At 45.1% G+C, this 27473-nt stretch overlaps 1 protein-coding gene across 2 annotated transcripts in view; it reads left to right on the top strand.

The window, feature by feature from the left end:
* The window catches only part of LOC140396181 (aldehyde dehydrogenase, mitochondrial-like), a 126039-nt gene extending 99420 nt beyond the window's left edge, over positions 1–26619 (top strand). For both annotated transcript variants that reach the window (XM_072484566.1, XM_072484491.1), the window contains 5 exons: positions 737–921; positions 2388–2552; positions 4476–4633; positions 6207–6321; positions 25963–26619. In XM_072484566.1, coding sequence (XP_072340667.1) covers positions 737–921; positions 2388–2552; positions 4476–4633; positions 6207–6321; positions 25963–25995 — 656 coding nt within the window. In that variant the 3' untranslated portion in view covers positions 25996–26619. The remainder of the gene's footprint in view (positions 1–736; positions 922–2387; positions 2553–4475; positions 4634–6206; positions 6322–25962) is intronic.
* The last annotated feature ends 854 nt before the right edge of the window (positions 26620–27473 follow it).

Raw genomic sequence — 27473 nt, forward strand, 5'->3', positions numbered from 1 at the left:
CTGTGCCCGAGTTACTCTCTGTGCCCCAGTTACTCCGCAACATTGCTGCCGGGGGCCAGCTTCACTGTTGCTGTCTCACGCAGCTTGAGTATGGAAAGTTAGGTGAGACAGGACCTTAGGAATCCCAGCATAGGTTAGTCTGGGAAGAGTGGCAATCCGTCGGGGATTGCCACTCTGCAGAAGTTACAGGCTATTGTAATTAAGATAATTCTATTCCACACCATGTTTACCCCTTGAAGAATTTAGAAAGCTGATCCTATCTGATTGCGTTACTTGAATTTACAATCCAATTTAATGATCGGAAGTAAAGGTTAATCTCTTTGTCGTTGAACCAATCTAAAAGGATGTTTTTCTTCCCCAGTTGGGTTAAGCTGACATATAGCCTTTGTGTATCTTGCCGTAACGATGGTAAAGAGAATTGAAAGTTATTTAACCTACTTTGGTCTTGCAGAAGTACTGATGGATACTTGTAGACATTAGAGACCTACAAGCTTTTTGCTTGCCTTGTCCTTCCGTTTTCAGTCGGAAAAGCAACTAGGACCTGAAATAACAAATATTCTGCAGATTGGGCATGAGCAGGAAGTATGGCCCCCATGTTAAACCAAAATATTTTTCTCGTAGCTATCTCTAAATAAACTGAAAATATGTTTTGTGTTACAATGATTTCTCCCTTCTCAATCAGAATTTACTTTTCAAAATGTTGCAACTGATGCTGATTACTCTGTTAATTTTCCAGTTGATCATGCAGTTGAGGAGTCCCACACGGCTCTGTTCTTTAACCAAGGACAGTGCTGCTGTGCTGGGTCTCGCACATATGTTCAAGAGTCTATCTACAATCAATTTGTGGAGCAGAGTGTGGAAAGAGCAAAACTTCGTACTGTGGGAGATCCATTTGACTCCAAGAATGAGCAGGGGCCACAGGTACATGTATAGGGAACTGTGAACTGGAAAATTAGTTACAAACTTTCTATTTTCCTTTATTTTTCTTTACCATTTAATGAATACGACAAAGATCTTGTATGTGTTGTCTTTTTACCATTGCACTCAGGATGGAAGTGGGGTGGGGTTGTGTAAAATTGGGTGCCATTGCAGCAACACCTCCACTAATGTTTTACCAATTAATGGTCACTGAGGGCCTCCTCCAGCCGCATCTGGGATTTTACTCACAGAGCGTGCTGTCCACGTGGTATGGTGCACATGGTGGCCTTTTTGCAGGGGGAGATGGGGGGATCATTTGATTGGCTGGCAAAACCTCTTCTTGGAGGTCGAAGTCCTGCCTTGAGCCAATTAGTTTTTGACTTTTTAAAATCTTTTCAGTTAAATTCCAAATTCCGGCCATAGTTTTTGTTTTTTTCTTCCGCCTGAAGTCAATACTTACTTGGTTGTTTCCTTCTTTGAGGCACCGATCACTTCCAGTAGTTCATATTGGTGTCCACAGTAGAAATACTAATCTCAGCCAAGTAATTGTGCTGAGATGCCAATGAAGAGGATCACTGCCCCTTGCTGTGCTTCAGTGGTGCTGAATGTAACTGAAGCAAGGAAAAACAATGGAGTGAATTACATTTTCTCAAAAGATAAATTATTGCTACATGTGATCTGATTTTCTGCTTGTACTTGCTTGCATTCAGAATGGGCTAATGGTGATCCATTTTTCAAATAAGCAAATGTTCTTAAATCCGGTAGCCTTCAATGCTGGAATTGCCAACATCTAGATTCACAAATGAAGAGTGACCACTTGTTGGAAAGTAGCTGATACAAATGGAATTGAACTCCATTAAGGGGTGGCAACCTCCAAGGAGACGGGGGGGAAAGTTAGGGCAATAAATTTCAAAGAAATATCTTTTAAATATTTAAACAGAAATTATTAACTTAATTGAGATCTAAGATCCTTATCATTTATGGGGAAAAAATATATATTTGCATTTATACAGCACTGTTCATGGCCACAAGAAGTCCTAAAGCACTTTACAGCCAATAAAATGTAGTCATTGTTATAATGTAAGAAACATGGCAGCCAAGTTGCACAATGGAAAATGTCCCCAAAACAGCAATGTGGTATTGAGTAGGTAATCTGTTGATTGAGAGATTAATATGGACCAGGGCACAAGGGATAACTTCCCTTGCTCTTCTTCAAAATAGTACCATGGGACCTTTTACATCCACCCGAACGGGCAGACAATTCCTCCGTTTCACATCTTGTCCAATGTAGTGTTAGCCTTGATTTAATTTTTTTCTGTTCCAGCCTCAGGAGAGCTACCAACTGAGCAATGACTGAATAATTGTTCAATGTTTTTATTAATATTTGATTATCGGCTATTAGCCTGGTCATTGGAGCAGTTCTGTGAATTTAACAACTGGTGGTGATCGGCTATGCATGATTGTTATAGGTGGATGAGGAACAATTCAAAAAAATTCTGGGGTACATTAGTAGTGGAAAAAAAGAAGGAGCCAAGCTACTCTGTGGGGGAGGAGTGGCAGCAGATCGTGGATACTTCATCCAGCCAACTGTATTTGGAGATGTGAAGGATGATATGATTATCGCTAGAGAGGAGGTAAATCCACACACTCAGTTTATATGATAATGACTATGGATAACAATCTATGCTCAGGAAATTTTAGTTGAAAATGTTAACTTGTTGGCTTAGCTCAGATCCTAGCATGCTTTGTATTTTGGCAGAGGTTTGTGGCATCAAGTCATGAACATAAATGTCAAATTGGAATAAAAGCCATTCATAACATGGCAACTAGAGCCCCAGTGTGGGCTAACCAATTTTGATTCCACTTTAGCATAACTTCACTACTTTTCAATCCCTCCCGGTTTGTCCACAAATTTAGATAAATTGTGTTTTTGATTCCAAAGTTTAAATGGTTAATATAGGTTGCGAATGACCATGGGCCCACCACTGCTCCTTATGGAACCATACTTCCCATCTTCTAGCACTCTGGCCACCTTTTACCTGTATATTCTGCTTCTGTCTTTCAGCCAGCTACTTTAATTCATTCTATTTGTCTCTTGACTCTGCATGTTCTGACCTCCTTTATGAGTCTGTTATGGAGTGCCTTATCAAAGGCCTTTGTAAATCTAGATTCATTACATTTGCTATATTATCCTGATCAATTCTCTCTGTTACCTCTTCAAATAATTCAATAATGAGGTTGGTGAAGAGACACTTTTCCTTTTGAAATCCATGTTGATTATTCTCATATTTTTCATTTCTAGATGTTTTTCTATTTTCTCCTTTAGTAGGGATTTCATAATTTTTCCTACCACTGATATTAAGCTGACTGGTTTATAGTTCCTGGACATGTTCTGACCCCTAAGTATAAGTATAAAGTTAGCTATCCTCTAATTCTCTGATAATTCATTAGAAAAAGAAGTTGCATTAAAAATGTGCAATCATACCTCTGCTATACCTTTCCTAAATTATTTAGAATGGGTGGATGCAATCCATCCAGACCAGGGTTTTATCATGTTTGAGTTTGATTAGTGTATTTAATATTTCTCCTCTTTATTTTTAAATGTTTTACTTGTTTTTTAAAAAAAAACTAATGACTTCAGAATTCTGCTCAGCTGTCATTTCTCCCCCCCGCTTCTGGGCGCTCCAGTATCCTGTTTAAACTCAGTCAAGTTGCACAAATAAATATTGAGCTATTTGTGAATGATGCACAGAGGAGACCAGCATCCAAAGAACTGTACCCACAAAGGCATCAATGTATCTATAAATTGATGGTAATTTTGCCATGGTTGTTGATACTTTTCTATTCGTGGTTAGTTATAAAAAGTGGATTTGATGGCCCTGCTGACAACTTCTTGTACAAAACTGCCTTAAAATCTAATGCTAGACAGATAACATGATAACAAACAACGCTTAAATTAATATCGTGCCTTTAGCATAATATCTCTCAAGGCACTTCACAGAGCATTATAAAGCAATGTAGATTACAAAAATAGAGTTTGATGTTAAGGGTGTCATCTAATTTTAGGATTCAGGTTACTGTTCATAGATTGCTTTTTTAATATAATTTTAAAGTACCCAATTATTTTTTTTCCAATTAAGGGGCAATTTAGCATGGCCAGTTCACCCACCCTGCACATCTTTGGGTTGTGTGAAACCCACGCAGATACTGGGAGAATGTGCAAACTCCACACACACAGTGATCCGGGTCCAGGATCGAACCCGAGTCCTCAGCGCCATGAGGCAGCAGTGCTAACCACTGTGCTGCACGCCGAGCGCGCGCCCCCGCCCCCCCCCGTTCATACATCACTCTGATGGTTTGGCTTTACCTGAACTTGTCCAGCTCGATTATAGCCCGTAGCCAAACCTAGCTAACATTTGTTTATGGAAACGTCATTATCCTGCTAGGTGCTGATTATTGGAAGTTCCTCTTAGAGTTTGCTAAAAATCGAGGAGGCTGTTGGAAGTGCTACTAAATATAGCAGAATTAATATGCATTCTCATTTTGTCATCTTAAAGATCTTTGGACCAGTGATGCAGATTCTAAAGTTTAAAAACATGGAGGAAGTGATTGAGCGAGCAAATAATACCATATATGGACTTGCAGCAGCAGTGTTCACCAATGACATCAACAAGGCTAACTACGTGTCTCAGGGGCTGCGTGCAGGAACTGTCTGGTTAGCTTCCCTATATAATGATTAATTTGATTGCTTGATTTATTGTCACATGTACCGAAGTACAGTGAAAAGTATTTTTCTGCGGCCAAGGGAACGTACACAGTAGACAAAAAGAATAATCGACAAAGTACATCGACAAATAGTGATTGGCTACAGTGCGGAACAAGGGCTAAAAAAATCAATTACATGAGCAAGAGTAGCTTAGGGCATTGTGAATAGTGTTCTTACAGGGAACAGATCAATCCGAGGGAGAGCCGTTGAGGAATAGTCATAGTTTGACGTGTTATGCATTTGGAAAAAAATGTTTGACGTGTTATGCATTTGGAAAAAAATGTATGTTCCGAATACTCCCAAGGCTGTGGAATGGATTGAACTAGTGCAGCCCCAAAATGTAACTGAGAGTAATCGTTCCACCAATTTACCTTTTATATGCATCAGTTGAGTGGTACTGTTGTAAGAATTTTGTTGTTGTTTATCAACATCTGTAGCTCCTTAAAACACTATCTCAACAAATTTCCTTATAGCTGAACTCTGGGACGCCAGGGAGCACCAACCTCTCCCTGAAGGCAGATATCAGGAGATTGGAAGAGCAGGATGTGGGATAACCTTTAAACCACCCAGACTATTTGTGCAGAACAGCCATTTAGATAGCTCATTAGGGCACAAAATTTCAGCTGTTGGGATTATTGTGCATGAAGGGGTTTTGTTAAATACGTCCCATCTTTCATCCATCCTTGTTCCAAGAGTTGGCCACACTATGAACAATCTTTCTTCTATTTTTATTCTCTGCTGCCCCCAACGTCGATTCCATAGGTCAGTACGCGTTCTCATCTTATCCATCCATGTCATTGTGGGTCTTCCTTGTACAGGTTTTCCTGGTGTTTTGCCTTGCATTATCTCTTCTTCCAAACACTCCCTATTCGCATCACATGTCTAAAATATGAGCGGTTCCTTGATATCATTTCCTCATAAGTTCCTCTTAATTCAACTTTCTTGAGCACTCACTCATTTGTCCACTTGACCACTGGACTAGTAACCCAGAGACGCAGAGTAATGCGCTGGGGACGCAAGTTCAAATCCCACCACAACCAATGGCGCAATTTGAATAAAAATCTGCAATTAACTGATGACCATGAAACCATTGTTGATTGTCGTAAAAATGGCAATCTGCCATCCTTACCGGGTGACTCCAGATCCACGGCAATGTAGTTGACCTTTAGATCCCCTTCAAAGGCAATTTGGGATGGCTTTGGTGGCCCAGTCAGCGATGCCCACATCCATTAAAGATTTCAACAAAGCAAAATTGCTCCCCAGATCAGGTGAGGGAGAAATAACAATCCGCAATTTCACGGAAGCTACAATCAGCTACTTCATGCATAAATATGTAGTCACCGGATACTGAAATAAAAATCCACAAAATAAAGCTGACCTCAATTTATTTGTATCTGTGAATTTCCAATGATTGATGACTGCTGATGGTTAATAAGGCACCATTTGACAAGGAAAGTATTTGATGGAATTTTTGAGCTAAACTTGACCCTCATTTCTAATTTCATGTTTTCTGCCTCCTCAGGATAAACTGTTATGATGTGCTTGGAGCTCAAGCTCCATTTGGTGGATACAAGGCATCAGGCACTGGGAGGGAGCTTGGAGAATATGGATTAGAAGCATACACAGAAGTAAAGACTGTGAGTAATGAGTGGAAGCACTGTACGCTGAGTTTGGAATACGGTGAACATTGCACCAGTTCATGCAGGGATTCAGATGACTTTTTACAGTTGTGGCCAAAATCATTTCCAACAGCACACAGGAATGATTTTTCCCCTTCCTTTAAATTTCTCATGACTAACATCACCTGTAGTCTTCCACTATCTCAACCAAGTAGCTATATCTCAAGGGTGTGCCTGGACATAGTGTTCAGCAGGTTACATATGGCCAACCCTCATATTGTCCTTGGCTTGTGTCAACAACTACAGACTTAGCCAGCAAAGATCACTGGTAGCAGCACCTCCACTCTTAGCTTTTCCCTATTACCAATTCAGGCAATTCCAGCCAATTGGAGTGCCTTACTGTTGCTGAAATTGAGATCAATTATCACTGCATAGACCAGAAATAAAGCCTGGCACCTTTTCTAGCTGCATAATTTGGATGATTTTGTCTCCAACATTAGTGATGTCTTCTAAATGACTTTCTCATTTATCCATTCTCTGCTGGAAGTGGGGAAATAGTAGAAAACAGATAGGAGGGTAGCTACTTGTGTACTTGCAAAATAAAACTTTCTACCAATCAGTCCTAGTGGCAGCCACATAGAAAAGTAGGTGGCGGACCCTTCCAGCAGGCTGCTGATGTAAGGATGAGTGGCGGTGGTGGCAGAGTGGTATTGTCACTTGACTGGTGATCCAGAGACCTAGGGTAATACTCTGGGGACCGAGGTTCAAATCCCGGTAGAGTAGATGATAGAAATTGAATCCAATAAATATCTGGAATTTAAAGTTCAATGATGACCATGAAAGCATTGTCTTTTTTTTAGTGCCCAATTCTTTTTTTTTTCCAATTAAGGTTCAATTTAGCATGGCCAATCCACCTACCCTGCACATTTTTGGGTTGTGGGGGTGAGACCCACGCAGATACAGGGAAAGTGTGCAAACTCCACACGGACAGTGATCCGGGGCTGGGATCGAATCCGTGTCCTCAGCGCAATGAGGTAGCAGTGTTAACCACTGCGCCACCGTGCCGCCCTTGTCATGAAACCATTGTCGATTGTTGTAAAACACCAACTGGTTATAAGGTGATGTCGAGAACAGCAGTTGGGATGGGGAAGGTCTTGGAGATCTATAAGGAGCTGACGGAATGGGAGGGAGCCCCAATAGGGGAGGTGAAGAGAAAGTGGGAAGGAGAGTGGGCGGGGGGGGGGGGGCAGTTGGAGGCTGGGTTGTGGGAGGAGGCCCTGCGGAGAGTTAACGCGTCCTCGTCGTGTGCCAGGCTCCGCCTCATCCAATTCAAGGTGGTCCACAGGGCACACATGACTGTGGCCCGGGTGAGCAGGTTCTTTGAGGAGGTGGAGGACAGGTGTGGGTGATGTGGCGGAAGTCCTGCGAATCATGTACACATGTTCTGGGCGTGTCCAAGGCTGAGGGGCTTTTGGCAGGGATTTGCGGACGTCATGTCAGATGTCCTGCAAGGAAGGGTGGCTCCGAGTCCACAGGTGGTGATCTTTGGAGTGTCGGAAGACCCGGGAGCCCAGGGGAGGGAGAGACACCGACGTTTTGGCCTTTGCTTCCCCGGTGGCCCGGAGATGTATTTTACTGGAATGGAGGGACTCTATGGAGAGGCATGGAAGTGACGATTAAGGGTAGGAAAACCAATGGCCGGAGGGCCGGGAAGGGCTGGCGGTGTGTTTTTATAAGCCATGTTGGTTGAGGTTTGTGTTTGGGGGGGGGGGGGGGGGGGTTGATGGTTATTTTGTTGTGGGTTCTGTCTCTGGTGGATGTTGTTGATGATAAGTGTTGAAATTATAAATGACTCAATAAAAATGTTTTCTTAAAAAAAAAACCAGCTGGTTCACAAAATGTCCTTTAGGGCAGGGAATCTGTAGTCCTCCGCTGGTCTGGCCAACATGTGACTCCAGATCAACAATGTGGTTCATTCTTCAGTGCCCTCTGAAATGGCCTAGCAAGGCCACAGTTGTGGCAAACCGCTACAAAGTGTATTTTTAAAAATATTTTTATTGAGAAAATGTTTTCAATATTATCACCGTAAAACCATTATACACAACCAATACAATTCCAGGCACAACCAACCCCCCCCCACACAAAAAAAAAAGGAAAAACAACCAAATCAAACCAGAACCCCCCCCCCCCCCCCTCTCCCCTAACAGCTGACGGTGACCTGTTCCCAGAAATAGGAAATGAAAGGTTGCCAACTTGAGTAGAGCCCTTCTGCCGACCCCCTCATGATGTATTTGACCTTTTCGAAGTGCAATAACTCCATAAGCTCACTCAATCAGGATGAAGCATTGGATGGAACCGGAGTCCTCCACCCAAACAGAACTTGCCTACGGGTTACTAATGAGGTGAAGGCAAGAGCATCCACCTTCGCTCACATTTGCAGCTCCGGCGAGTCTGAGACCCCAAAGAAAACCACCAACAGGCAAGGCTCCAACTCAATCCCAAGAAACCCTGACACAGTGCTGAAGAAGGAGATCTAAAAGCTCACAAGTTTAGGACAAGACCAGAGCATACCTCGTGAACAACGCTCATACCTATCCTTTATTCCGGAAAAAACACACTCATCTGTGCCCTGGTCAGATGTGACCTAAGACGCCACCTTGAAATGAATCTAGCTGAGCTTAGAACGTGAGGTGTTTCACAGCTGCCTCATTGCACTGAGGACCCGGGTTTGATCTCAGCCCCATGTCACTTTCCGTGTGGAGTTTGCACATTCTCCCAATGTCTGTGTGGGTCTCACTCTCACAACCCAAAAGATGTGTAGGGTAGGTGGATTGGTCATGCTAAATTGGTCCTGAATTGAAAAATTTGTACGTGGACTGATTCAGTGTCTGAGGAGTCATGAATGGTGCTGAACATTGCGCTATCATCAGAGAACACCCCCACATCTGACTTTATATTGGAAGGAAGATGATTGATGAAAGAGCTGAAGATGGTTGGGCCTGGGACACGGGTCAACGCTAGGGTTCGCGCGGAGTTGCCAGCCATTTATCGACTTCTTCGGGGAAAATGAAATGACAGCAGAGGCAATAAAGGGGGGGAATAGCGGTGGGGAGTTGGGCTATTTTCTGTTTAGGGTATGTGGGATCGAGGGATGGAGATGTTTGCACTTTGTTTACATTTGTATTTGTACTGTTTATTGTTATTATAAAATTATAAATACCTTAATAAAATGTTTTTTTTATAAAAAAGAATAGAATCCACTAACCTCTGCCTCTCCACACATCCCCTCTTTTTATTGCCCTATAAGAAATTATCTCCACCCTAATGACCGCCTTCAGAGCCTTCTACAACATGGAAGGTAAAATCTCCTCACTCCTATTGAAGCCAATGTACTCCGCAATGGCAGAAGGAACCCTCTCACAGAATCCCTTATCTGCCAACCAACATCATCTCCAACCTCTCACGGGAAGCGCTGAGCAGCCCGGCCCCAATGCCGGCAAGGGCGCGCTGCACAGGAAAACAGGGCTGACTGGTCAGAGAATCCCACCCCATCTTTTGATTCATAAGTCACTCGAGAGGCGCTGAGGGTCCTGTTCCAAAACCTGTTCGAGGCCAGCAGCGAGGAGTAAGCTAAGGGGGAAAAAAAAGATCGATGGGGGACCAAAGGACTGAGCCGATGAGGGTAAACCACGCCAAATCGAACATTGTTCCTATACAACTTGGCCTCGTTGAATGCTGACCACCTCTTGGCCAGCTCCGCTCCAACATCCTGTCAGATCCTCACAATGTGGCCCTCCCATCTTGAGTCTCGATGATCCTTTGCCCCCTGCAGGACTCTTTCTTTTCTTGATAGCCTAAAAGTGCACAATGTTCGCACGCAGTGGCTCACTAGCACGGGACTCCTGCCTCAAGGAATTGTGGGCCCGATCCAGCTCAGGAGGGGACACCATTTCCCCCTCCCCCACCATCTTCCCAAACATCTGCATCATGTACTTTGTTGGATTCGGACCCTCCAAGCCCTCCAGCAACCCTCAAGTTCTGCCTGATTTTCCAAATCGTCCACCTTGGCCCTTAATGCCTTGCTGTTACCAGCCACCCGTGATCTCCAGGGAGGTGATCTGGTCACTTTGTCTTGAAAGGGCCACCTCCATCTCCTTTAGCCCTGCGCCTTTACGACTTGATCCATTCTTGTCAAACCCACACAAATAGTGGAAATTGCCCCCTCAATTTCTCTCTCGTGATCCTCCAAGTTGCCGTAGTTTCTGGAGTTCCCCCGCCAAGAAGCTTGTAAATATCTCAGTAGGTAGTGGAGTTTTCACAGACGCTGCAAGAGTTTTTTTTTGTTAATATTTTTATCAAAGAATATATAATATTAACAATTTTCAAGAGGAAAAACAACAAAGTAAATAACACCCACCCAACCAACCATCAAACCAAGCCAACATGGCTTACACACACAATTCTCCAACACCCACTTTCCTACTAACAGTTTCCCACCTCAACCAACCCCCTATGCCTCCATTGTTCTTCTTAACCCCCCCCAAGCTTAATTTTCCCCAAAGTAACAGATAAACGGTTACCATCTCTGGACGAACCCTTGCATCGATCCCCTCAGGGCGAATTTGATCTTCTCAAGCCTGAGAAACCCGGCCATGTCACTAACCCATACCCCCGATTTTGGGGGTTCTGAGTCCCTAGCTATATCCGTCTCCGGGCTACCAGGAAGGCAAAGGCCAAAACGTCAGCCTCTCTTGCCCCCTGGACTCCGGGGTCTTCCGACACATCAGAAATCGCCACCTCTGGACTCTGGACCACCCGTAACTTCAATACCTTTGACATGACAACGGTAAAATCGCCTAAGCCTCAGACATGCCCAAACATATGGATATGATTCGCAGGCCCTCCACACACCGCCCACACCTATCTCCGCCCCTTCAAAGAACCTGCTCATTCGGGCCACCATCACACGCGACCTGTAGACCACCTTGAATTATATCAGGCTGAGCCTGGCACACGACGAGGACACATTGACTCTACTCAGGGCATCCTCCCACAATCCCGCTTCTAACTCCCTGTCCAGTTCTTCCTCCCACTTTCGCTTCACTTCCCCTTTCGCTTCACTTCCCCTATCGGGAGCCCTCCCATTCCATGAGCTCTTTATAAATTTCCGAGACCTTCCCCTCCCCCATTCTAATTTCCGACACTACCTTGTCCTGTAACCCCTGGGGCGGCAGGTGCGGAAAGTTCAAAACCTGCCTCCGCACAAAGTAACTTGCCTGCAGGTAGCGGAACCCGTTCCCACCGGGCAGCTCACATTCCTCCTCCAATCACGGAAAGTCCCCATCTATAAACAAGTCCCCAAACCGCTCAATCCCAGCTTGTTGGCCCCCCTTCCACCCCCGGTGCAAACCGGTGGTTGCCACAAATTGGTGCCCATACCGACGCCCCCTCCACCCCCATATGCTTCCGCCACTGTCCACACACCCTCAGGGCAGCCACTATAACCGGACTTGTGGAGTACCGAGCAAGCGAAAACGGCAGAGGTGCCGTTAGCAGTGCCCCTAAACTTGTGCCCCTACATGAGGCCACCTCCACGCGCTCCCACACCGCCCCCTCCTCCACTACCCACTTCCTGACCATTGCTACATTCGCAGGAGTTTTTCTTAACAGACAAAGCTCTCAAAGCTTCCGAGTCCGACTCAATTCCTTGTGTTTCTGTTGCCCAGTTTTATATTTATTGGATTTTCGTTTGCCGTGGTATTGTTAACCCATGAAATTGACCAAGTTCCACCCCAAATCTCCTCCAAAAACTGGACAAAAAGACTTAAATCAAAGGTCTCTGGTGGGAACCACCTCGTGTGTGACTGCTCTCTACATGTCGCTGCCGGAAGTCCGCTGCAAAGTCCATAAAAAGGAAAGAAACGGTGGACCACCTGGCATCGACCTAAGCACTGGAATTGACAGCAGCAAACCCAACCCTACAGAGTCCTCCGTACTAACATCTGGAGGCTTGTGCCAAAATTGGGGGAGCTGTCTTACAGATGAGTCAAGCAACAGCCTGACATATTATTATTCACAGAATCATACCTGACCGATAATGTTCCAGACACCACTGTCACCATCCATGGATATGTCCTGTCACACTAGCAGGACCAGACACAGCAGTGGTGGCTGAGATCGAACCCGGGTCCTCCGTGCAGTGAGGCAGCACTGCTAACCACTGTGCCACCCTAACTGTGTTTAGTTCTAGTTCTGTTACTGTTATTTCTACATTTAGCTGGTTGCTCCCATTTTTGAGTCCATGGTGTATTTTGAACTGTTATTTTTATATTTGAAAGAAGATTTACTTTCACCACATTGTTTCATCTACCTTTGTGGTCAAGTTACCACATCCTTTTGGCAACGAGATAAAATTGAGTTTCAGCACGTTCAACAGGAGGTTTAGCCATGTTTACCAACGGAAGACAAGCTAGCAGCACCATGGCTATGTTTGAGTTAATCAGTGAGTTTGTGGAAGAGAATGAGAACTGGACTGAATATATGGAAAAGTTGGAATGCTTTCTTGGCAAATGGGATCACAGACAAGGCTAGAAAGTGCTCAATTTTCCTGTGTGTGGGGTGAAGTCTTAGAAGCTAGTGAGACATTTAGCTACACTATGGTGTTACGACACCCTGGGTGAGTGTGCAGTCAGTTCCAGCCCTGGAGTCCCAACGTAAGTGAATTAACCAATAATTCATGATTTTCTGAGATCTTTAACCCTTGACTGCTCCAGTGAGTTACAGACACCTGGGCCGGATTCTCCAATAATGGGGCTATGTCCCCACGCCCGTGAAAAAATACACGTGAATCAATCTGGACTTACCTGGAGACTGAGTCCGCAGCCGCCACGCCGAGTTCCCGACGGGTGGAACCATGAGAGAACCACGCCGTCAGGATTTCGGCCAGCTGCACTCGGTGAATCGTCGTGGGGGCCTCTTTCAATGGCCCCCAACCGGCACTGTGTTAACCGCGCGCACACGCGATTGGCGGCAAGTCTCCGGGGACCAGGGAATCGCGGGAATGGCGTTGGACCCGATCTCAGGTTTGACGCCCATTCTCCTCCCCCACGCCGATCGTGAATTTGCCGTGGAGGTTCGGAGAATCCCGCCCCTGATTTTGTAAGTAAAACATTAACAAACTATTTATTTATAATAAGTTAAAGACAAACATATAAATAATTGCCACTATAGTCTACTAGTCTACCTATTCCCAAACCTCCATCCCAACCTCCTCCCAGACGTACACAAGACAGACGCTGTAAGGGAGGCAAGGAATCGAAACATAGGAATTGAAGGAAAATATTTGAGATGAATCTTCACTCAGCAGTTGTGGCCTCTGTAGGCGCCAATCTTCTCCAAATGCGACCCTCTGTAGAATTACTTTATATAAGAGATTCGGGTCGATGTAATTCTGACCTCCGACCATCGGATAGAGCCCCCGTCTCCCTGAGATATTACTGGAACTTTAAACCAGAGAATGTTAGTGTTTTCCGTTTGCCTGATCTCTGTGCAGGAACACCGGCTGTATTGTAAAGAGTGTTCTCAGATTGGGTTCTTCCCAGCCATTCAAACAGAGAATTAAAGAATCACAAACCTGGTTGAGAAACTGCTTGCAATCCTTCACTACAGAAGTTTCCCTTCACAGTTCTGACTGCTTTCTGTCTTTTTTTTTTTGTTTAACCTGAAAAATAAGAACTAGAAACCATTTTGCCAACCCTGAAAGCCACCCCAACAAACTACTGAATTGCACATTTCTGAACTTCAGGCAGAAAGCACTTGGGCTGCGCCCCAGGCATAAAGCCCCAATTTAGTCCTGTGCCCCAGGCATAAAGCCCCAATTTAGTCCTGTGCCCCAGGCATAAAGCCCGAATTGAGTTCTGTGCCTCAGGCGTAAAGCCCGAATTGAGTTCTGTGCCCCAGGCATAAAGCCCCAATTTAGTCCTGTGGCCCAGGCATAAAGCCCGAATTGAGTTCTGTGCTCCAGGCATAAAACCCCAATTTAGTCCTGTGGCCCAGGCATAAAGCCCGAATTGAGTTCTGTGCGTCAGGCATAAAGCCCGAATTGAGTTCTGTGCCCCAGGCATAAAGCCCCAATTTAGTTCTGTGCCCCAGGCATAAAGCCCCAATTTAGTCCTGTGGCCCAGGCATAAAGCCTGAATTGAGTTCTGTGCCCCAGGCACAAAGCCCCAATTTAGTCCTGTGGCCCAGGCATAAAGCCCCAATTTAGTCCTGTGCCCCAGGCATAAAGCCCGAATTGAGTTCTGTGCTCCAGGCATAAAGCCCCAATTTAGTCCTGTGGCCCAGGCATAAAGCCCGAATTGAGTTCTGTGCCTCAGGCATAAAGCCCGAATTGTGTTCTGTGCCCCAGGCATAAAGCCCCAATTTAGTCCTGTGGCCCAGGCATAAAGCCTGAATTGAGTCCTGTGGCCCAAGCATAAAGCCCGAATTGAGTTCTGTGCCTCAGGCATAAAGCCCGAATTGAGTTCTGTGCCCCAGGCATAAAGCCCCAATTTAGTCCTGTGGCCCAGGCATAAAGCCCAAATTGAGTTCTGTGCCTGAGGCATAAAGCCCGAATTGAGTTCTGTGCCCCAGGCATAAAGCCCCAATTTAGTCCTGTGCCCCAGGCATAAAGCCCGAATTGAGTTCTGTGCTCCAGGCATAAAGCCCCAATTTAGTCCTGTGGCCCAGGCATAAAGCCCGAATTGAGTTCTGTGCCCCAGGCATAAAGCCCCAATTTAGTTCTGTGCCCCAGGCATAAAGCCCCAATTTAGTCCTGTGGCCCAGGCATAAAGCCTGAATTGAGTTCTGTGCCCCAGGCACAAAGCCCCAATTTAGTCCTGTGGCCCAGGCATAAAGCCCCAATTTAGTCCTGTGCCCCAGGCATAAAGCCCGAATTGAGTTCTGTGCTCCAGGCATAAAGCCCCAATTTAGTCCTGTGGCCCAGGCATAAAGCCCGAATTGAGTTCTGTGCCTCAGGCATAAAGCCCGAATTGTGTTCTGTGCCCCAGGCATAAAGCCCCAATTTAGTCCTGTGGCCCAGGCATAAAGCCTGAATTGAGTTCTGTGCCCCAGGCATAAAGCCCCAATTTAGTCCTGTGGCCCAGGCATAAAGCCCGAATTGAGTTCTGTGCCTCAGGCATAAAGCCCGAATTGAGTTCTGTGCCCCAGGCATAAAGCCCCAATTTAGTCCTGTGGCCCAGGCATAAAGCCCAAATTGAGTTCTGTGCCTGAGGCATAAAGCCCGAATTGAGTTCTGTGCCCCAGGCATAAAGCCCCAATTTAGTCCTGTGCCCCAGGCATAAAGCCCGAATTGAGTTCTGTGCTCCAGGCATAAAGCCCCAATTTAGTCCTGTGGCCCAGGCATAAAGCCCGAATTGAGTTCTGTGCCTCAGGCATAAAGCCCGAATTGAGTTCTGTGCCCCAGGCATAAAGCCCCAATTGAGTTCTGTGCCCCAGGCATAAAGCCCCAATTTAGTCCTGTGGCCCAGGCATAAAGCCCAAATTGAGTTCTGTGCTCCAGGCATAAAACCCCAATTTAGTCCTGTGGCCCAGGCATAAAGCCCGAATTGAGTTCTGTGCCCCAGGCATAAAGCCCCAATTTAGTTCTGTGCCCCAGGCATAAAGCCCGAATTGAGTTCTGTGCCCCAGGCATAAAGCCCCAATTTAGTTCTGTGCCCCAGGCATAAAGCCCCAATTTAGTTCTGTGGCCCAGGCACATCAAGCCCATAAGAAAATCTATTCCTGAAACTCTACCCTAGAACAAGAATGCCCTCCCTGCATTGCAGACATAAAGCCCAGGCAGTATTGTCAGTATACTACAGCACCCCCTTCAGGGAAACAAAGCCCAGCGACATGAATTAACAGTTTAAATTAACAGCATTAAGCTGCACCTAAGTGCAACTGAAATTTACAGCATCCCTCAAACCTGAATAATGTAGGCATAAAGCCCCAGGCAGGCCTGTGAAATGTGGGTTTAAAGCCAATCTCATGTCAATTCTTCAAGAGTGAACTACGGCCACCCATCATCTCATCCACAAGCTTAACAAAGACTTAAAACCGAAGTCAAAGCAGGCCCTGACTCAGCTCACTGTTCCTGTCAGTATTAGCCTTCACGACTGATCATATCAATTCAACCCAAAGATGCCAGGTGGAATTTTTTAATTCTCCATTAATTCAAGCAAACACTTAGCTGTTGTGAAGTGAACTTTAGCTGGTGCCACGATGTCCTGAAAACAGCCTTGCATGCAAGGACCTCAACCTATTTGAGTAAGATAGAAAAAACACAAAGAGCAAAGCAACATTCTTCCGGTATGAAACTGCACATCAGCACTCTCTAGAAAGTACGGGACAGCAATGTCATCTTGCTGCAGAAACCGTGTATTATGGGGAACTTCGTACACAATGAGATGCCTGAAAGATTTTTTTTAAACTAGAAAACGTTGCCCATCCCAGTAAACCCTTACACGCAAAATTACAGCCACAGCCAGCTCAAATAATCAATGTTTCAAATTTGCAAGTTTAGTGTAAGTTACTGGCTTAAAATCCAAACCAGCCTCGCTGCTCCTCTTCCTGTTTTCTGATCTGACCTCACTCAGTCCAGTGACTTCAACCCTCAAAAAGCAGATTCTCTTCATCCACACTGCAATTGTGCCTCATCAGCCCCCTGCTCTGAACTTCTGCCTTCCTTCAGGGACTCTTCATCTGTACTGGCTACCTCACTCTGGTGTTTCTTTAGTGATTTCTTCCTTTCCAAACCCCTTCCTCCTGAAGATCTTCAATCTTAACCTGCCCGTTAAGATAGCCGCATTGCTTCATCTGTTTATTCGGGTCAACAGTCCACTAAGGGCAGCACGGTGGCAGAGTGGGTTAGTCCTGTTGCCTCACGGCGCTGAGGTCCCAGATTCGATCCCGGCTCTGGGTCACTGTCAGTGTGGAGTTTGCACATTCTCCCCGTGTTTGCGTGGGTTTCACCCCCACAACCTAAAGATGTGCTGGTTAGGTGGATTGACCATGCTAAATTGCCCCTTAATTGGAAAAAAATGAATTGGGTACTCTAAATTTATTTTTAAAAAACAGTCCACTACAGGTCACAGTCCTTCAACGGATACATGCAACACTTTCATTAAACCAAAGTTCCTGACAATCTCCAATCACCGTTTACATCTACTGATTTTAGGTGGTCCAATGCCAGCAGCTTTTTACTCTGCGGCTAACTGTAACAATTAGCCCTGCAGATATACACATTTTGAGCATGCTTTTCTTTCAGGCCTGACTCACGCGGACACGTCTTCAGCCATACACACATCTACGGCAACAATTAAAAAAACCTTTGCATCTTCGGGGTTTTCATGAGACAGGTTAAGCAAACCCTCAACTTAACACTCAAAAGGGCATTACAGAAACCGGTTCCTTTCAACGCCACACCAGCCATATCTCATGTCACTGAGCTCAAAGTTTAAGAGGGATTTCACTGATCGGCTTCACCTCTGCTACCATGTCCCACCCTTTGCAGCTTCTGACCAGCCACTGCTATTAAAAGCTTTCTAAAAACCTACCCATCTCAACCGGCGGTTCCCTGTGCTCAAAAATGAGGCTTCTAACCCATCAAATCTGCCTCCCCGCCCCCCTAAAACCAACTCAAAGGTCACCCAGGCGCACCTTGTTTTGACAAATTATCCCACGAACAGAGCCCCCCCCCCAATGCTCTCATCTCCCAGCCCAGCGGCTTTGCCATCCTAACAGGATGGGCAACCCCACAACAGGAAGGACCGTTGGTGGATTTGACAAAATGGTCACCCTTCTCGATGGCGGCACCCCGACCTTCACAAGATGGCCACCCTCCGTTGCCAGGTAAAGGCGGCCCTTCACAAGATGGCCGCCTGCTGCTGGTTAAACGGCGGATCGCCCATACTTCACAAAATGGCGGACCCACAGCCCCCCCTGCCCAATCTCTGCCAACCTTCACAAAATGGCGGTCGCCCGTCCCGCAGCCCAAACGACTGATCGAGCTGTCTGTCCTTTAAAGACGAGTGCCTTCCCATGCTCTGACTAGGAGTTTTTAAAGTCACCTGGTGGAGAGAGAGTATGTCTTCCAGGCTGAATCTCTTCACAGACCTCAGGATAAAATGGAGCTCTTCACAAGACCCGCCTTTCTTCCAGAAGATTCTGAATGACTCTACCAATCGCGAGCAACAACAGGAGATCATTCAGAATTTCAGATTCACTGATTGGCTGCTTGCCAAGCCTATCAAACTGACATCATGGGCTCTGCCACAGAAACTAAAGGAGAGATTCTGGCCAGTCCATCAGCCCAGGGGTGTTTCAGTTTGTCCAAAGTCTGTAGTTTAAGCAGAAATCCCAATGTTGCAAGAGCTAACCAGAAGACTGTAGATTAAAGGCAGGCAACCGACGGGGATTGAAAGAAAATACACAGAATAGACAGCGGTTTTACAATATTGCCCTAACAATGGAGCCCAGGGCCACAATTACTTTTCAGAAGGCTCGTGAAATTTCTCAAGACATGGAAATGGCCACAATAATGCACAAGGTAGTCTGTACATCCCCCAACAGGAAACTATGGTTTAATCAGGAGATTCACTCCCTACTGAAGGCCATGTCTGAGGCGTTCAAGTCAGGCGACCCTAACCTACACAAGAAATCCATTTACGAACTCCGCAAAGCCATCAGGGATGCCAAGAGACAGTACCAGACTAAGCTGGAGTCACATACTAACAACGCGGACTCTCATCGGTTGTGGTGAGGCTTAAACAACGGGCTACAAAGCAAAGCTGAGTAGAATTTCCAGCAACTGGGCACCCCTCCCAATGGACTCACTGTATTCTATGCTCAGTTTCCTCAGTTCATGCAGGAAACCATCAAACCGTTGTCAACTGCCCCAGCAGCCTCGGACGCACCCATACCTATCGTCACAGCTTCCAACGTCAGAACAACCTTCTTGAAAGTGAACACTCGGAAAGCAATCAATGGATCCTGACTGAGTCCCTGGCCGTACATTCAGATCCTGCGCGGACCAACTGGCGGGTGTGTTTGCAGACATCATCAACCTCTCCCTAATCCGTTCTGATGTTCCCACCATCTTCAAGAAGACCACCATCATACCGGTAAAGAAGAACCAGGCAACGTGCTTCAACGACTACCTTCCAGCGGCCTTGATATCTGCCATTGTGAAGTGCTTGAGAGTTTGGTCATGAGACACATCAACTCCATACTCCCAGAATGCCTTGGATTTGGATTGGATTTTGTTTATTGTCATGTATAGAGGTACAGTGAAAAGTATTTTTCTGCTAGCAGTTCAACAGATCATTAAGTACATGAAAAGAAAAGAAAATACATAATAGGTAACACAAGGTACACAATGTAACTACATAACACCGGCATCGGATGAAGCACACGGGTGTAGTGTTAATGAGGTCGGTCCATAAGAGGGTCGTTTAGGAGTCTGGTAACAGCGGGGAAGAAGCTGTTTTTGAGTCTGTTCGTGAGTGTTCTCTGTTCAGACTTTTGTATCTCCTGCCCAATGGAAGGAGTTGGAAGAGTGAGTAAGCCGTGTGGGAGGGGTCTTTGATTATGCTGCACGCTTTCCCCAGGCAGCGGGAAGTGTAGATGGAGTCAATGGATGGGAGGCAGGTTCGTGTGATGGACTGGGCTGTGTTCACGACTCTCTGAAGTTTCTTGCGGTCTTGAGCCGAGCAGTTGCCATACCAGGCTGTGATGCAGCCAAATAGGATGCTTTCTATGGAGCATCTGTAAAGGTTGGTAAGAATTAATGTGGACATTCTGAATTTCCTTAGTTTCCTGAGGAAGTATAGGCGCTGTTGTGCTTTCTTGGTTGTCGTGTCAACGTAGGTGGACCAGGACAGATTTTTGGAGATGTGTAGCCCTAGGAATTTGAAGCTGCTAACCATCTCCACTTCAGCCCTGTTGATGCTGACAGGGGTGTGTACAGTACTTTGCTTCCTGAAGTCAATGACCAGCTCTTTAGTTTTGCTGGCATTGAGGGATAGAATTGTTGTCGCTGCACCAGTCCACTAGGTTCTCTATCTCCCTCCTGTATTCTGACTCGTCGTTATTCGAGATCCGGCCCACTATGGTCGTATCGTCAGCAAACTTGTAGATGGAGTTGGAATCAAATTTTGCCACGCAGTCATGTGTGTACAGGGAGTATAGTAGTGGGCTAAATACGCAGCCTTGCAGGACCCCGGTATTGAGGACTATTGTGGAGGAGATGTTGTTTATTCTTACTGATTGTGGTCTGTGGGTCAGAAAGTCGAGGTTCCAGTTGCAGAGTGAGGAGCCAAGTCCGAGGTTTTGGAACTTTGATATGAGCTTGGCTGGGATTATGGTGTTGAAGGCGGAGCTGTTGTCAATAAATAGGAGTCTGATGTAGGAGTCTTTGTTGTCATGATGCTCTAGGGATGAGTGTAGGGCCAGGGAGATGGTGTCTGCTGTGGACCGGTTGCGGCGGTATGCGAATTGCAGTGGATCAAGGCGCTCTGGGAGTATGACCCACTGCAATTCACATATGCCACAACCATCTGGCTGCATCACAGCCTGGCATGGCAACCGCTCAGCCCAAGACCGTAAGAACCTAGAGTCATGAACATGCCCAGTCCATCACGCGATCCCGCCTCCCATCCGTTGACTCTGTCTACACCTCTCGCTCTGTCTACACCTCCCGCTGCATTGGTAAAGCAGGCAGCACAATCAAAGACCTCTCCCACCTGGGTTATTCTTTCTTCCAACTTCTTCCATCGGGCAGGAGATACAAAAGTCTGAGAACATGCACTAACAGTTTCAAAAACCGCTTCTTCCCCACTGTTACCAGACTCCTGAATGACCCTCTTATGGACTGAACTGGGCTGGTTTAGCACACTGGGCTAAATAGCTGGCTTTTAAAGCAGAGCAAGGCAGGCCAGCAGCACAGTTCAATTCCCGTACCAGCCTCCCCGAACTAGAGGCTTTTCACAGTAACTTCATTGAAGCCTACTTGTGACAATAAGCGAATTTCATTTCATTTCATCTTCTCTACTGAGTAATATTACACTCCGTCTGCTTCACCTGATGTATTTACATTGTATTTATGTAGGCCCTACGTTCTTTTCATGAATGGAACGATCTGTCTTGGACTGTATGCAGAACAATACTTTTCACTGTACCTCGGTACATGTGACAATAAATCAAATCCAATCCAAAAGATATTCAGAAGGCCATTGGCGGCAGGCAGGCAGGTGCACTGCATCAAGGAGAAAGAGAAAGTGCAAGTAAAAAGGTGAAGATAGTGAAGTGTTTTAGGTGTGGAGGGTCACTTCATGCGAATCATAGTAAGTATTTGGATGTTGTTTGTCACCAGTGCAACAAGAAAGGGCATTTAGCGAAGAAGTGCCGGGGTGCTAAGAGAAAGTTGAAGGCAGAGCAAGGAAGCCTCAGTTGACGGTGCATCATTTGGAAAGCTCAGACCAGGCAGAGGAGCACAGTACATGTTTAATAATAATGAGCAGCATGCAGAGTTTATTTATGCTGCACTGGATGTTGATGGACAGAGTATCAAGATGGGAGGTGGACACAGGAGCCTCTGCATTGGTAATCAGTGAGGAGATCATCAGAAGATTTGAGGCTCTAAGCCGGTACCAGTCGTACTCAGACAAGTGTATCAACCTTCAGATGTGCACCAGCAAGACTATGGAATGTTTGAGGTGGACATTGCATATAACAGCCAATAAGCATGAGCGCGGCTCCTGGTGGTAAGGGCATGGGCCTAGTCGCCAAGAGCCTCCAAGGCTCAGGAAAATTCAGTGATCTGGGGTGAGATAAAGCAAGTGTCAGGATATCATTCAGAAATGGGCAGCACGGTAGCCTTGTGGATAGCACAATTGCTTCACAGCTCCAGGGTCCCAGGTTCGATTCTGGCTTGGGTCACTGTCTGTGCGGAGTCTGCACATCCTCCCCGTGTGTGCGTGGGTTTCCTCCGGGTGCTCCGGTTTCCTCCCACAGTCCAAAGATGTGCGGGTTAGGTGGATTGGCCATGATAAATTGCCCTTAGTGTCCAAAATTGCCCTTAGTGTTGGGTGGGGTTACTGGGTTATGGGGATAGGGTGGCGGTGTTGACCTTGGGTAGGGTGCTCTTTCCAAGAGCCGGTGCAGACTCGATGGGCTGAATGGCCTCCTTCTGCTCTGTAAATTCTATGATAATCTATGAAATATCTTAAAACTGGGTATATTGCAGGGCACTACAGTTAAATTGTTCATGGATCCTCAGGCTACTCGTTGTTTCAAAGCGAAGATGGTGCCCTATGCCATGAAAGGCAAAGTGGAGGAGTTGGAGCGACCACAAAGGATAGGAATCATTGAGTCCATGAAATGGGCAGCTTCACTTGTTCCTCTTTTAATTAAAAGTACCCAATTCTTTTTTTTCCCCAATTAAGGGCAATTTAGCATGGCCAATTCCCCTACCCTACACACCTTTGGGTTGTGGGGGTGAGACCCACGCAAGCACACGGACAGAATTGTTCCTGTTCTTAAAAGTGATGGTACTGTGCACATATGTGGGAATTACAAGCTTACCATTAATCAGGATTCCAAGCTGGACGCTTATCTTGCAGGAGGCATGACATTTTCAAAGCTGGACATGAGCCAGGCCTATCAACAACTCTTACTCGAGGACGATTCAAAGCCGTATGTGACCATCAATACGCATAAAGGATTGTTCAATTATAAGCATTTGGTTTTTGGTGTATCCAGTCCGGCAGTCTTCCAAAGGACAACGGACAATCTGGCATTCCTCATGTTGCAGTCTACTTCGATGACATTTTACTTTCATGTAAGACTGAGAAGGAGCAACCTGGATCAAGTTTTGAAAAGGTTTTCAGAGGCGGGACTGAGTCTGAGGTAGAGAAAGTGCATTTTTCAGGCACCGAGCGTGGAGTATCTAGGCCATAGAATCACTGCACAAGGCTTATCTCCTGTGGAAGGGGAGGCTCGAGCGATTAAGGAAGCTCCAGAGTTCAGGTATGTAAATGAGCTCCGGTCATGTGAGGGTTCAAAGTTTTTGCCAGACCTGTCTGCAGTGTTGGCTCCACTGTACCTACTTCAGCACAAAGAAACAAAATGGAAGTGGGAGTCTTTCAAAATGTGGGCATGCTACTGCAATGTGGGGAGGCAGTGGCGTAGTGGTATTGTCACTGGACTAGTAAACCAGAAAGCCAGGATAATGCTCTGGGGACCCGGGTTAGAATCCCGCCACTGCAGATGGTGAAATTCGAATTCAATAAATATCTGGAATTAAAAGTCTAATATGACAATGAAACCACTGTTGATTGTCGTAAAAACCCATATGGTTCATTAATGTCCTTTAGGGAAGGAAATCTGCCATCCTTATCTGGTCTGGCCTACATGTGACTCCAGACCCACAGCAATGTGGTTGACTCTTAACTGTCCCCTCAAGGACAATTAGGGATGGGTAATAAATGCTGGCCCAGCCAGCAACGCCCACGTCCCTTGAACGAATAAATGAAAAATTGAAGAATCTGCTAATCCATTTTGATCCAGGCAAGGAACTTATTCTGTCATATGATGCCTTGCCCTATGGTGTAGGGGCAGTACATTCTCATGTAATGGAGGATGGGTCTGAAAGCTGACAAAGGGTGCAAAGGGTTATTCACATTTGGACAAAGAAGATCTAGCTATCATTTTTGCAGTAAAAAGATTCCATCAGTACCTCTACTGGTCATTCGTTCACCATATTTACCGACCACAAGCTGTTGATGAGCCTTTTCAGTGAGTCAAAATGTATTCCTCTCAGGGATTCAGCAAGAATGCAGTGCTGGAGGGCAACACTGTGGCGCAATGGTTAGCACTGCTGCCTCATGCACTGAGCACCGAGGTTCGATCCCAGCCCCAGGTCACTATTCGTGTTGAGTTTGCAAATTCTCCCCGTGTTTGCTTGGGTCTCAAGATGTGCACTTAAGTGGATTGACCACACTAAATTGCCCCTTAATTGGAAAAAAATAATTGGGTGCTCTAAATTTATTTTTTAAAAGATTTAATCACCTGCTAATGCTCGCATTCCAAGCATTGTCTGGCATCTTTGAATCTGTCTATATATATGTTTCTGGAACATACCCCTTCATTCACCTGAGGAAGGAGCAGCGCTCCGAAAGCTAGTGACATCAAAACAAACCTGTTGGACTTTAACCTAGTGTTGTAAGACTTCTTACTGTACTTGTGACAATAAGCGATTTTCATTTCATTTCATTCATATTGCACCACAAACACCTACGGGACCCTCTCACCAGCTGAATAATTGATGGGTAGAAGACCGAACTCTCACGCTACATCCAGATGTCAAAGCAAAAGTGGAAATAAGACTAGAAAAGCAGGAGAGGCATGATTATCAAGCTAAGGATAGACTTTTTAACCCGAATGATTGATTGTGTTTGTCAGTAGTTAGCAGTAACTAGCATTAGCTACCTGGACTTATTCTTAACCAAAGTGGTCCTGTAGGTTTGGTAGTGAAATTGAACAATGGAAGGTTCACAAGAACCAAGATCATATTTATCTATGCCATGACTCGGAAACAGCAAAAGTTCCAGATAACACTATAGAAGGTAATACAGCTCTGCAAGTGCAACACAAAGTAATTCCTGTTGTACCAGGACTTCCAGTGGACTCTACTCCAGGAGAGGGACACTCCTGCACAGATACTCAACCTACTCCTGTGCCCACAAGTTCAGTTTAACTAAGATGAGCGTCACCAGTGGTACTGCAAAGATTGCAGCGTAGTCACAAAGTTCCTGAAATACTGACGTTTAATTAAGGCATTCATTTAATTATTTTTCTGTCTTTAAAGGGGATTAAAATTTAGGGGGCGGGTTGTTACTATTATGCATCTTATTTAAATCCATTTCTGATGTCAGCAGTAAGTACTGTGGCTGCATTAGTTGTTACCTGTGTATATTCGTATTTAACTGTTGCGTTACTTCTAATTCTATTCTGTTACTGTTATTTCGATGTTTCGCTAGTTGCTCCTGCTTTTGAGTGCGTACTGTATTTTAAACTCTGTTTCACCATATTGTTTTGTCTACCTTTTTGTGGCGAAGTTACCACAAGGACATAGTGGCCTGCTTGATTGGCACCCTTCCACAAACATTCACTCCTTCCACCACCGAACAGTGGCAGCCATGTGTACCATCTACAAGATGCACTGCAGTAACTCACCAAGGCTCCTTTGTCAGCACCTTTCAAACCCACAACCACTACCATCTAGAAGGCCAATGGCAGCAGATACCTGGGAACCCCACCACCTGGAAGTTCCTCTCCTAATCACTCACATCCTGACTTGGAAATATATCGCTGTTCCTTCACGGGCGCTGGGTCAAATTCCTGGAACACCCTCCCTAATAGCGCAATGAGTGTACCTACACCATTTGGACTGCAGCGGAGCTCACCACCACCTTCTCCAGGGCAATTGGGGATGGGCAACAAATGTTGGCTGAGCCAGCGAAGCCCACATCCCGTAAAAATTAAGTTAAAAAGAAAAGAATGCTGATGGATGGAGCTTTATTTTTGCAGAAGAATAAATTATCTGTTTTCTTTCCCATTCAGGTGACAGTCAAGATTCTCGAGAAGAACTCTTAAACTAGCTACTAACGTGTCTTTTTAATCGTGGAATTGTGAAGGATGTGAGACATTTAAACTGACTACAGCAGTCATTAAAACCTGTGTAATGAAAAGTCTGATTATATAGTTAATAGCATTAATGTTGAACCTAATGATCAATGTAATAATGGCATTTATTGCAAACTAAAACATAATTGCTGAAAATAAACGTATGCAGTGTAATTCCCTTAAGTATGTGCTAATGAGCTTTGATAGAATTTACAGTTATGGTTTCATATCAGTAAATTCAGGATTTAAATTCCGTGACTAATTGACAGTCAAGCCAAAATCTTAGCTATGCTTTTTTGTAACTGGTTTGGGAGGGTTGCCTTCTTGAACATTGCAAAGTAAATGCTTCCCTGGTTAAACATTATAGGGATTCTGGTGATTCCTAAGTTTTCCCCTCTTTTTCTTTAAATGTTTGAAAAGGAATGTAAGAATTCCTCCCATATTTTACATTAGTATAACATTTCTTGTCTAAAGCTACAATTCGCTATACATGGTACTTTTTTTATGGATTACTTTTCTGTGCTTAAGGGATTTGCTTTTGAATTTTATACTAGCAAATCACAACTATAATTAAATAAACAGATTGATTACTAATGTATCGTGTTTTCACTTTGAGCTAATGCATCTCCGTAAAGTATCTTTATTTCATGATTCAGCCTCCCTCAGTTGGTTTAAAAAGGATAGATGAATCATTGGGATGCTTCATAACTAGGTCAATGATGCTGGCCTGTGGTCAACCCATAGAAGGAAGTTTGGCACAGGAGGAAAAATGTGCATTGGAGTAATCTATTAATTTATTACATGAGACTTTTGAATTATTGTTTGAGTTCAAATAACATAGTTAAAATGTAGCTACCAGTAATATATTAATAAACATATAACCAATTTGCAGCCAGCAATACTTGGGTACAATCTGAGATTTTTTTCCCCACGGCAGAGAAATCTGCTTTCTCAAAAGCAGCAGACCCTTTCACAATGGTTGAAATGTAGTTTGACTCAGCACGAGTTGCATTCAATGTTGTGTCAAATCTAATAACTAGGGCAATTGGGGTTGAGCAACAAATGTTGACTGCTTTTTCTTGGAATTTTTTTAAGCCAGGATCTAATCCCAGAGGGGTATTGTCAATCTCACATTGTTGCAAATGGAAATTGCTTCACAGCATGCAAAAGTGGTACTATAACTGCATCCTAAATTGCTGGGTATCCAAAAAAGGTTTAAAAAACATAGTTAGTCATGCTAGTAGTAGATTGCCCTGTGGAACAGTAATTGGAATTTTCCCTAGACAATGTTCCATGTATCTGGAAATATTTCCATAAGCAGAGGAGGACTGTTCCAACCTGCAGTGAGATTACTGTACTAACCATTACTGTTCAATCAAATTGAGAAGACTATATTCCCTGTACTGTTCATAAATGGGAAAAGTGATCATTGGTTTATCTTGCCCCAC

This window comes from Scyliorhinus torazame, chromosome 1 (assembly GCF_047496885.1).
Source record: "Scyliorhinus torazame isolate Kashiwa2021f chromosome 1, sScyTor2.1, whole genome shotgun sequence".
Classification (NCBI taxonomy): Eukaryota; Metazoa; Chordata; class Chondrichthyes; order Carcharhiniformes; family Scyliorhinidae; genus Scyliorhinus; species Scyliorhinus torazame.